The following is a 12,491-nucleotide window of genomic DNA, read 5'->3' on the forward strand; positions in this document are numbered from 1 at the left end:
TGAAGGAGAGAAAGGTGATCAGGAACAGTCAACATGGATTCACCAAGGGCAAGTCATGCCTGACCAACCTGATTGCTTTCCATGACGAGATAACTGGCTCTGTGGAAATGGGAAAGGAGGTGGACGTGATATACCTTGACTTTAGCAAAGCCACAGTATTCTTGCCAGCAATTAAAAAAAGTATAGATTGGATGAATGGACTATAAGGTGGATAGAAAGCTGGCTAGATCGTCGGTCTCAACCAGTAGTGATCAATGGCTAGATGTCTAGTTGGCAGCCAGTATCAAACAGAGTGCCCCAGGGGTCAGTCCTGGGGCCGGTTTTGTTCATCTTCATTAATGATCTAGATGATGGGATGGACTGCACCCTCAGCAAGTTCATGGATGACACTAAGCTGCGGGGAGAGGTAGATACGCTGGAGGGTAGGGATAGGGTCCAGAATGACCTAGACAAATTGGAGGACTGGGCCAAAAGAAATCTGATGAGGTTCAACAAGGACAAGTGCAGAATCCTGCACTTAGGATGGAAGAATCCTCTGCACTGCTACAAGCTGGCTCAGCAGCAGTTCTGCAGAAAAGGACCTGGGGGTTACAGTGGACGAGAAGCTGGGTATGAGTCAACAGTGTGCCCTTGTTGCCAAGAAGGCTAATGGCATATTGGGCTGCATTAGTAGGAGAATTGCCAGCAGATTGAGGGAAGTGATTATTCTCCTCTATTCGGCACTGGTGAGGCCACATCTGGAGTATTCCATCCAGTTTTGGTCCCCGCACTACAGAAAGGATATGGACAAAATGGAGAGAATCCAGCAGAGGACAACAAAAATGATTAGGGGGTTGGGGCACATGACTTATGAGGAGAGGATGGAGCTAGCCTGTTTTCAATGGTGACAGATGAAGGAGAAATGGTCTCAAGTCACAGTGGGGGAGGTCTAGGTTGGATATTAGGAAACACTTTTTCATTAGGAGGGTGGTGAAGTACTAGAATGGGTTACCTGGGGAGGTGGCGGAATCTTTATCCTTAGAGTTTTATAGGCCTGGCTTGATAAAGCCCTGGCTGGGATGATTTAGTTGGGGTTGGTCCTGCTTTGAAGAGGGGGTTAGACTAGATGACCTCCTAGATGGGCACTAGATTTGCCTTTTTCAATTGTCTAAAGTGAATCGACTTATTAATTTTATCAAGATAAGAATCTTTGTAAAGCTACATGCTGCCAGAAATAATGATTTTATTGAGCAAAGATGGACATAGCCCCAGCCTGGTTTTTATTCCATATTTTTTTAGGTACATGGGGAAACAAGGTTAGGGCACTGGTGCGCTAGCGCCACTACCTATTACGCTTACCAATACTGTCTCATTGTTTCCTTATACTTCCCCTATTTGTTGGTCTCTTGCCTTATACTTAAACTCCTTGGGGGAAAGATCATCTTTTTGTTCTATGCTGTACACCTAGCACAATGCAGTCCTACTCCATGATTAGGGACCCTAGGCACCACCGTAATACAAATAATGGGAGCAATGAAATTCAGCTGGTAGAATTGGATGGATTTTTTTTTTTTCTCCTGAAGAATTTTAAGTGGAAAGTATTCTTGTATTATTCTTTCAACTTCAAGCTATTGCATCAGCTTCAAAATTTTATTGCTTGTATATCCCGCATAAGCCATTATACAAATCTGTCAAAATAAGGAAATATCACAAGAATATCTGACCCACAGTTTTCATTGCACAAACATTTAAACAGGAAACTTTACAAATGCATTTTTCCTCATAAGAATAGTTTTATACAGAAAGTGTCTTTACAGAAAAGCTTGCATTTAGATTTGTCATCAACCTAATTGCTTGATGCATTAAGATTTTTAAGCTACACTTAAGACAGTGTCAAAAAAGCAGCAGCACATCACTTCTGTACTTAAATCTGCTTGACTTGAGTCTTGTTGAACCAAAACATTGAAAATACTCCTACGACCATTTTCGTAAGCAAATAATTCAAGTATCTTTAAGCTGTTCAAAGTGTTAGTAATGAAATACTTTATATTTTTTCTAAAAATAACACCATAGTGTGTCAAGATACATCAATATGAACCTTAACAATGCAGTATTACCATCTTAGATTATACTGTTGTGCTGAATAATACTATAACATAAGAGCAGTCCATGGTATAGAAAAAACTAAACAGAAGTGTTTTATTAAACCAGTTTGATAACATGAACTTCAAAATGAATTTTCAGAAACTATTCTATTAAATGCTACAGCATTAAATGTAATAAAAAATACTTATGTTTTCTTAAAAAGACCATTTAGGGTAGAGAAAAATCCAGTAAAGTACTACCTATAGAAAAACCTGACCTATGGGAAGAAGTTGAAAAATATAAATGGGTATGCCAGTAAATACAATTAAAAATATAATTTATTTTTGGAAAGAATTGAACTCCGTAGGGTATTGTCATTTAAAGTTCAAGCATAAACCACATTCAACAATCTTGTTTTATCTTACCATTTCTATGTTTTGAATTTTTGTACTTATATACAAGTTTTATTTTTGGTAAGTTCTATGTTCAATGTGGATCTAGGAAGAATATTTCTTGTAAAGGAGCGCTACAGTCACATGTTCACATTTTCTTGCTTTCAGGCATTTTCTAAATTAGTACTCTTAACTGATAGAGGAAAATAGTCTATTTTCTCACTATCCTTATGCTAGGAATGTAAACTAGTTTGCCAACTGATGCTGAATCATATGTAATTAGTAATTTTTCATATTAGCACTTTCAAGATTTTGATAGCTAGATACTTTTAGTCAAGTGTAATTCCATCACTTCTGATTTATGTAGTGTTCTTTCCTCACTAACACACATATTTCAACCTAAAGAATTAGAGTGTAATAAGAACATACCTTCCTACCATGAATACTGCAGCACAGAGGGTGGTTTGTACAATTAGTTTATAATAGACTGTAATAAGTCACATTATACTGGGTCACATTTGCATACAACTAGAAGAAATTAAAAAAAAAAACCCTCTCATTCCAGTGATTTTGCAAACTCAGCATAATCAATGTATCCATCGTTATTTTTGTCATCATCTCGTAAGACATCATCAATTAGATTAATTAACTCTTCTTCTTTCAGTGCCTGGGAGTGTTCACCACCTTCCTACGAGAAAGATATTAGTTACAGCAGTTTCTCAATCAGTGGGTTGCGGTGTCATAGAAGGCTGAAAGTTGTATTACATCTAAAGCAAAGAATATCTGGCTCCCTCAATCCACATACACAGTGATCCTTCAAGGTCAAATATTCTCTATCACTCTCTTAAAACAAGTACACACAAACACGCTTATCTATAACAGATACTTTTATAGTAGGTGTAAGGGGGTTTTGAAAATATTTGACTTCAAAGAAGGGGCTGCCAACCTGAAGAGGTTGAGAAACAGACTTGCAGCAAAGAGGCATGATCACAACAGCACTGCAACATACTGGCCACACAGCTAGTAACTCCCCTTTCTACCCCTGCCCTCTAGGCTGTTCTCTCCTCTGCATAGTCATCATGCTCTTGCAGGCCACATTCACCCTAGCAGGCCACAATGTCTAAGCTAGGATAGGGCCTTTCTGGAGCACTGATTGTAAAGTTACAGATATGGTTTACTTAGTACTTTTATAAAAACAAAACAAAACAAACAAACAAAAAACAAGACTGATATTATAGAAAATCTGACTACACAGAAAATATATGTTCTCATTGGAACTACTTTTGAGAACGCATTATTTTGAAGAGCCATATGGGCTGTTATAAATACTGCTCACCTCTTTATGTACATGTGATATAGCAGTGGCAAGTTCTAATCCATCAAGCAAATTATTGCCATCATAATCATGCATTTTGAAGTAATGGAGCTGCAACTCCTGTGGGGACATCTCAGATTCTGGTTTGTCAATTACACCTTCTAAGTGTTCCATGATGTGGCTGAAAATAGAAAATAATGCCAGCTAGTTAATATTTAAAGGCCTGTTTATATTTAACTGTTCTTTGATCAGGGAAATAGTCTACAACACTTTGGGTGAGATTCTGTGTTGAGTCTCTTAGATATGTGGCACAGAACTTCTCTCCCCCTGGTCTGCGAGTGTATGGTGGTTTTAAGCCACCATTGTGCCCTCTTGATCCTGATATGCTACAAGGGCTAGAGAAATCTCTGATATAATTTAGACAGTGCTAGTCCTGTCTAACTTACAGAAGCCTCCCAAGGCTATCTCCTTATGACTGTCTTCCACACAACCTGTACTGGGTGAATCCTCCCCTACCATCAGCTTTTAGGGCCCTTTTATGATGATCTGGCTCTTCTATCCACTGTAAAGAGGAGAGGGGATGAGACTCTTACCCTGTAAGTGTTCATAATACACACTTCCCCCCCAGAATGTTTTCCGTGACCAGTACATACAAGGAATAACAGTGTGTAAAGAATAACAGTGTGTCTGGCTAAGAGATTCTCCATACTGTGTAGACAGGGCTACCAGGCCCCTGAGTCCCACAGTATACTGGAGTCTCCAAGTTCAAAGTGAATCATTGAGCAATACAAGTTTACATTTACAGAATGCAAAATACATACTCTTTGTCTTGTACTAGGTTCTTATCAAGGCGAATATTTGCTTGATGACTCTCCTCTGCATGCTCCTCAGCTACAGAGGAGATCAAGAATGCAGACACTAGGCAGAATAGCAAATATACGCTAAACATCCTTGACACCATCATGATCTCCTAGCAAGAGGAAAATATATACATTAATACATATGAAAAATACACTCAATCAAATGAAAGATTTTCAATGTGATGAACATAATGGGCATATAAAATCCCTAATAATTTGTAGGATGCAACTATATTTTTCATTAATACTACTTAAAGCACACTTTTTGCGCTAGGCTATAAAACTGGGTGTAATGTCTAGTACTTTCCGCAGCAAAAAACAGAAGGGCTGCAACCAAGAATTTCTTCAGTCTCTCAAAAGCCAATTAAAAAAAAACATCTGGGATAATTCTCAGAAACTACATTTTCAGGTTGGGAATATGCAGCTGCTAATCTTTCCAGAAGCCAAAGCCACAACAGTTACTTGTGACTCTGTAAATGTCTTCTAGTCAAACAGCCATAGCAACTTCACCTAAATGCATTTTACAGTATTTTCTTAAAATCTCAATTAGTCGGAGTAGGTCTCCTTTCTTAGGTTTGAATAAAGGTGTTGCACGACATCATAAACACTACTGGAAATATTAAAAAAAAAAAAAAAAAAAAAAGCAGCAGTGGAAATGCTCAGAGACCAGTTTAAAACTAGAACAGACATCTATCGAATCAGATTTTTTTAAACTGATAGAATTACAACAGTCAAAGCTAAATTTTATTAAGCTGGTTAATAAGGTTCATTAATACAACAGTGCATTATAAAATTATTTAGAGTTCATATGTTATTGTAGTCTTTGTTTCAATTCTTTTGTGTCTCTGTTCAGTGACAAAGTGGCTATTTTGAAAGTGTAGTGCCACTACCCAAAGTCTAGGGTGATGTTTCCAGTATTTTGCTATGAGATATAATATGTACTTAGTGTATAAAAATTTGATACACTATTGAAACACTTGGCACTCAGTGTTGCTTTCTCATGAAAAAGTATAAATCATTAAAATCATGACATAACTAATGGAATTTAATATAGGTGAAAGCAAAATAAGTGCTTGATACATGGCTTTAAGTGGCAGAATGTATTAATAAGAACTAAGACAAAAATTATAAAGATGAACACTACCATGAAACAACACTGATCTACTTTTTCAGAAAGGTCCCTGAACAGTCAATGCCTGTAACAAATCAGGACTAAAATAGAAGTACAAAGTGATATTTACCCGTTTGCTGTTACTATTTGTTTGTCAGAAGGTTTGCTATCACTTTGAGCTGCAGTAGCAGGTCAGCTAGTAGTTCCAGAGATGCATATACTAATGGCAGCTTTCACAACTCTATGGCCTACTGCCAGGATGCTACACAGAGTTTGCATAACTTATGAAAATATTAGTTTTATTAACTAGGCATTTGGAATGGATCAAATATTTCTTCACAAGTCCCCTGCACCATCTTCTTTGTCTTTGATAACAGAAAAAACAGCAAGGAAAAAAAAGACACCTTTTCATCGGGACACTCTAACATAGTCACCATAATTGCTCATTGAAAGGTGAACTGAATCGTTCTGTTTAGAACAAATCCCACAATCCTTAAGACTGCAATTCATTAACTGGTATAATGGACCGTCTGTATCTGGTGTACAAGGCAAGACAGCACTCCAGTGGTGCCACATGTACAACAGCATTTTGAAAGAACATAGACACGTAAAATAGCACAGCAGCAAATCATTTAGCCAATTGTGTTTGGACTGAAAAAAGTTACAGGTTAGAGCGGCAGCATGGTCAGAGGCTTTATCTAGATGAGAAAGTTGCACTGGTTTAATTTAAAACTGTTTTAAAACTAAGATTAAGGCTATATCTACACTAGCACTTTTGTCGATATAACTTACGCTGCTCAGGGGTGTGAAAAAACCCACCCTCTTAAGTGACACAAGTTACACCAACAGAAGCAACGGTGCGGACAGCGCAATGTTGGCAGGAGATGCTCTCCCACCAACATAGCTACCGCCACTCATCGGTGGTGGTTTAATTATATCGACAGGAGAGCACTATCCCATCGGGATAGAGTGGCTACACAGGAGATCTTACAGCGGTGCCACTGTATCGGTACAGCTGTGCCGCTGTAAGCTCTCTAGTGTAGACATGGCCTTAGTTAAACTGGTGGAAAACCCCCATATTCACACACTGTTCAATAAATGATTAATTTCATTTTTGCCTCAGTGGTTTCTAAGGGCTTCTCTCCATGAGAAACTTGCACCAGTATTACAAAAGGTGTGAATATAAACTGTTATACTTTACACTAGTGCAAACTATTATTTAGGTATACAGGTGACTGATTTGTTTAGTTTCTGGCACTCAGGAACAGTTAAACTGAAATAAGTAATTTTTATATTGAAATAAGAGTGTCCACAAAGGTTTAAAAACAAATAAAACCACCTTCAGTTAAACAAGATCAACTTTTGTTTAGACAAGAAGTAGGGTCCAGGAAAGCCTGAGTTCTGTTGTCACCTCTGCCACTGATTCACTACACGATATATGGCAACTCTCAAATTCTCTGCTTCAGTTTCCCCAGCTGTAAACTGAGGATAAAAAAGGACCAAGTTTTCTGCAGACATAACTCCCCTGACTTCAATTCACTTACACCAGCAGAGAATTTGACAGAGAACCCTGAACATCTGCTACTGCTAGCTTGAAAGGGACATACCAATTTAGAACATCTTAGTTTAAAATGTACTGAAATCCGGACGTTCACCTTAATGAGTTGAAGCTTTGTAAAAAAATAAAACTATAGCACCACTACTCAACCTCACTACAATTTACAAACGATTAGCAGGAAAAGTGACCAGGGGGCACGTGAGCAGTGACTGCAGGATTATTCATTCATTTCAGTTAATTGCTTTCGCTGTCAGGGGCAAAAGGCAACGCCACGGCACGTTTCCATCTACGTGTTACCCTAGCCCTACGCCTGCTACTAGACACCCCCAAACACCCCACCACGTCACGGCCCCTGCCGCCTGCCCTCCTCCTGCCCCCCGGCGGCAGGGGACAGAACACGGGGCTGAGCCTCGCGTGACCAAGCCTCCGCCACGGATCCTGGGCGAGTCACTTGGGCTGGCTCCCTCCGCGCCTCTCGCCCCGTGACAACGTCTTGCCCGATGTGGGGGGCACCCAGCGCGGGAGACCACCGGGAGCGGGCGGGCAGAGGCAGGTTCCTATCCCCTGCCGCTGACACCGCCTGCGGCTGCCCCGGCTCCGCCGGCCGGTCACAAACTCATCGCAGCCGAGCTCAGCCCGGCCAGCGTCGGTCCCCGCCTCTGAGCGGTGGGGCTGTGGCGGCTCCTCCAGCCCCCTCCAAGCATGACTCCCCGCAATGTGAGGAACGGCCCCGCACTCACCGGCTACGCAGCTACAATGTCCCAGGACAGGGCGCGAAGTCACAGGCAGGTGCGAGCGGGATTGGGCCAGGTCAGCCACCATCCCCAGGTTCATCTTTGACCCGACGCACGCTCGCGTCTTGCCACGCCCCCTGCCGCCCATTGGCTTCCATCTGCCCAGGCTGGGGGAACGTCACGACTCCTGGAAATTCCACGTGTAACGAAAACAAAGGGACAGGTGGGGAGCGGGGAGGAGTCAGGTGCTCGGCATGACACGCCCCCTCCCGTGTGCCCCGCCTCCTCCGTGACTCCATCCCTCCCGCCCTTTCCCACTGTGACTCCTCCCCCCCGGCCTCCTCCTGTCTCTGCACCTCCCCCCAGCAATGCTGCTTGTGGTCAAGTGGGCGGGGCTGTGTATAACGGGGGTGGGGCTTGGCATCAGCGAGTCCGGGGGTGTGATCCTGTGGGAGCCACCTGACCCTGGGCACTGACTTGTCCTGAGCCCTCTTGGGCCACTCTGCCAGCAGGCCTGGTGGTGGGTCCCCATCCCCCCCAAGGTGTCCCAGGCCAGCCTGGTCCAGCGGCCGTCTGAGTCTTCGGGAAGCCTAGAGTGGTAGAAGCCCAGCTCTGCTTGTCACACTGTTGCCACACATGAGACGGGGGCGTCACTGTGCACAGCCCAGTTTGAAAAATTCCATTGAAACACCCATAAAAGAAGAACATTCTTTGTTTGTTCCAGTTTTGTAGGCAGGCTCTGCTTGGTAACGACTGCAGTGCTGGGCAAGGCATGTTGGAATGGAGCGGGGTGACCATCTGCAACAGGAGAGTATGACCATTTACATCCCAGCCCCAGCAAGGGGGTACCAAGCCTGCAAAGCCCTGCCATGCCCAGCAGGGCATATACAGCCATAGTTTAAACATCTGCATCATCTACTGAGTGGGACAGCTCCTCCTGTCACAGCAAGTGGGTTTGGTTTGTGGGTGAAGGTTGGAGTGCCTCTGTTTTGGGGATAGATGGTCCCTTACCAAGGATCACAGCAATATTCAGGTTACCCCCATGTCCTAAAAGATCAGTCACTTACCCCAGGTCAGTTGCACTTTAGTTCTCAGACTCAGGGCCGGCTCCAGCATTTCTGCCGCCCCAAACAAACAAACAAACAAAAAGCCGCGATCGCAATTGCGACCGGCGGCGGCAATTGGGAAAAAAAAAGCCGCGATCAGCAGCGGCAGTTCAGCGGCAGGTCCTTTGCTCCTAGAGCTTGTTAAGCTGGTACCTGGAGCCGGCCCTGCTCAGACCAAAGACAATGCTTGTAGCCAGTCCTATAATAGACTATGTAAAGATATATAGGAAAATGAAATGAGAGTTTTTACAAGGATAAGCAGGTAAACATACATACAAAAATGAATTACAATCTTAAGTTTCCAAAGTAATGTAAGTTTCTATGATAAGCAAGCACTTTAGAGCTAACCCAGGCTAAGCACTGGGGATCTTTTGTTTATGCCTAGTAATTCCTGTTGCCCTGAGTCCAAACAGCATAAAGATACAGTTCCTCCTTGTTTGGGGGTTTTAGTCCATCTTTCCCCTTCTGTTTAAAGCTGCAAACTCAGCTGATGGGAGGAATTCACTTGCAAGACTCATCTTCATGTTTTGGGGCAGGAGAGAGTAAACAACAAAGTTTTTTGTCCTCTAGTCCATCTGTTGTCGATAGACCTTCCTTGTCCGCTAGGAAGTAACACCTTCTGTAGGAGATCAGCACTTTACACTAGTTAATGTCTCTCACCTGAGAGGTGATCTAGAGGCTTACAATGTAAATACTGAAATATTACCTTATCATGTGAGTTTAATGTTATAAGTGAGATTAATGCATGCAGCAACATACAAGCATTGCATAAAGTCTAAACACTAAACACATTCTTAGAATTCTAATACCTGTTTTAACAATACTAACACACAGCTGAGTCAGACTAATTCCAGCTATGTATGTGTCAGTTGTTCAATGGAGACATGGGGACCTTCATATGAGCTAGCACCTGGTCTACCAGCATCACAATAGCACCACTTTTGATGAACTTGTTCTTGACAGGAAAGTTTCTTAATTTTTGGAAGAACCACTGAAATCAGTTTGCATTGGAATGACAGTGTAAATCTGGATGACCATTAAGACCCCTTAGTGATGGATGAACCCCAAGAGGGTTAGAGATTTGGTATGGATGCTCATTCAAACATTTAAGCTCTGCCAGACTTGCTATCCTAATTTTTTGTAAACCAGTTAAATGCTCAATGCAACATTCTATATGTCTGAAAATATTTTACCTAGTACATATGTAGGAGTTTGAGAAGTATTAAAAGAAAGTACATTTCATCTTATGTGCCTAGAGATATTCCACACCATAGGTATTTCCTTCTTAGTACAGCAAGACTGAGACAATTTTGGGTTTCAAAAATGACATGCTGTTTTATTTCCTTTTGGTTCATCACAATTTATGAAATCGGTAAGTTCCTTTAGGGACCCCTATGTAATATTTTGTGGCTAGCAATATCTTCTAGAAAATATCTCTGTCCACTCTGTTCCTTCTATCCATTCTCTTTCTACCTCTCTTTCCCCACATTGTTAAATTGTCTATTGGTTCTTATGTTTAAACTTTCAGTACTAGATACATTACGGGTGCTTCCTGTTTTCAAGTTAATAACCACTTCCGGAGTGAAATAGACCTCAAGAGTTTAAGATTTTTTAGTCCAGAACACACACATTACTGGGAGAACAGAATACTCAGAAAGTACTCATTATACTGAAGTAGTTAATCAACAGATACAGTGTTTTTTAAAATACTGTTGGATTTTAAATGTTTGGTTTTAACTGTCAGAAAATGAGAAGTTGAGGCAGCCATGTTTGTTGTGGGAGTGGTTCTGTCGGGTGTAACAAATCTGGGTGCAAACTGTATCATTCCTGAAAACTTTACAGTTGTGAGGTAAGAGTTGCATAGCATCCTTGCACCCTGATTCAGGACAACCTCTAGATCCATGTAGCCATGTCAATTTACTGGGTGAAGTCCTCGTCCACTGAAGTCACTTGGAGTTTTGCCATTGACTTCAACATAGCCAAACTTTCGCTCACAATTTTAATTAACATATGTCTCAATATAGTTAATATGCATTTCTGTATAAAAATATTAACTAGAAAATTGTTCATGTTTGCTAGGCAATGAAGTATCTAGACTAATAAGTTTAGACCAGAATCTGCCATGGAAAAAACCCTGGATGGGAAATATACTTGTGAAAAAAAAAGCCGGATATGTCCGGGAAAATAGGGAGGGAGGGACCAGCGGTGCTCGGCCGGGGGCCAAAGCCGCTGGGGCTGGCAGTGCTCGGCCAGAGCCGCCGGGGCCGGCGGTGCGGTGTGGGGCCGGGGCCCGGAGCCGGTGGTGCGGGGCCGACGGTGTTTGGCCGCGGGCCTGGACCGGAGCCGCCGGGGCCGGAGCTGGCGGTGCGGGGCCTGGGGCCGGCTGTGTTCGGCCGGGGGCCGGGCTGGGGCCGGCCAGGGCTGCTGGGCCAGGGCCGGGCCGGGGGTGCTTGGCTGGGGGCCGGGACCGGAGCCGGCGGTGCGGGGCCTGGAGCTGGCGGTGTTCAGCCCGGGGCCGGCGGTGTTCAGCCAGGGGTCGGGCTGGAGCCTGCGGTGCGGAGCCGGGAGCCGGGGTGCTCGGCCGGGGCCAGAGCCGGCGGTGCGGGGCCCGGGGCCGGCTGTGTTCGGCCGGGGGCCGGGCTGGGGCCGGCTAGGGGTGCTGGGCCGGGCCGGGCGGTGCTCGGCCGGGGGCTAGGCCGGGGCTGGCGGTGCTCGGGGCCGGGGTCGGGGGCCGGCGGTGCGGGGCCGGGGGCCAGCGGTGCGGGGCCCGAGCCAAGCCGGGCAGGAGACGCTGGGGCCAGGGCCGCGCGTCCTCGCGCCCCCCCGCCCCAGCTTGCCTGCTGCTTCTGGCTTCCCGCAAATCAAATGTTCGCGGGAAGCAGGGGAGGGGAAGGGGCAGGGGGCGAAGCATCCAGGGGAGGGGGCGGAGTTTGGCGGGGCAGGGAAGGGGCAGAGTTGGGGCGGGGCTGGGGCCCGTGGAGTGTCCTCTTTTTGGACACTTAAAATATGGTAACCCTAGAGAAGACAAACAGTTTAGACCGTGCACTAGATTTCTAGAAGATGGATGTATTTAGCAGCAGCACCATTACTGTTTATATAACATAACACTTGCTTTGGATGATAACTGATATGTTTTAAATGATTACTAATAGGGATGCAAAGATTTCAAGTAGGAATTACCAGTGAAAGGAAATAAAAAGAGTTCACCTCAGAGTCTGATGGATGAGTTCTGGTAGGAAGGAGTAGGGTGTAGCAAGCAAAGCAGAGCTTTGCAAGTTGAGAGAGATGGATTCTGTGCCCTGCCATGCACTTGATGTGCAATCAGGAACAAGCCACTTAATCTTTTTGTCT

At 43.9% G+C, this 12,491-nt stretch overlaps 1 protein-coding gene across 1 annotated transcript; it reads right to left on the reverse strand.

The window, feature by feature from the left end:
- Positions 1-1,615: 1,615 nt before the first annotated feature.
- MCFD2 (multiple coagulation factor deficiency 2, ER cargo receptor complex subunit) lies at positions 1,616-9,759 on the reverse strand. Its single transcript, XM_005311462.5, has 6 exons — positions 9,565-9,759; positions 9,102-9,349; positions 8,041-8,221; positions 4,593-4,741; positions 3,793-3,952; positions 1,616-3,144 (listed from the first exon to the last, which is right to left on the reverse strand). The coding sequence occupies exons 4-6, from the start codon at positions 4,733-4,735 to the stop codon at positions 3,013-3,015; spliced, it is 435 nt and encodes a 144-aa protein (XP_005311519.1). The 5' UTR covers positions 4,736-4,741; positions 8,041-8,221; positions 9,102-9,349; positions 9,565-9,759; the 3' UTR covers positions 1,616-3,012.
- Positions 9,760-12,491: the final 2,732 nt, after the last annotated feature.

Source organism: Chrysemys picta, chromosome 3 (genome assembly GCF_011386835.1).
Source record: "Chrysemys picta bellii isolate R12L10 chromosome 3, ASM1138683v2, whole genome shotgun sequence".
Classification (NCBI taxonomy): Eukaryota; Metazoa; Chordata; order Testudines; family Emydidae; genus Chrysemys; species Chrysemys picta.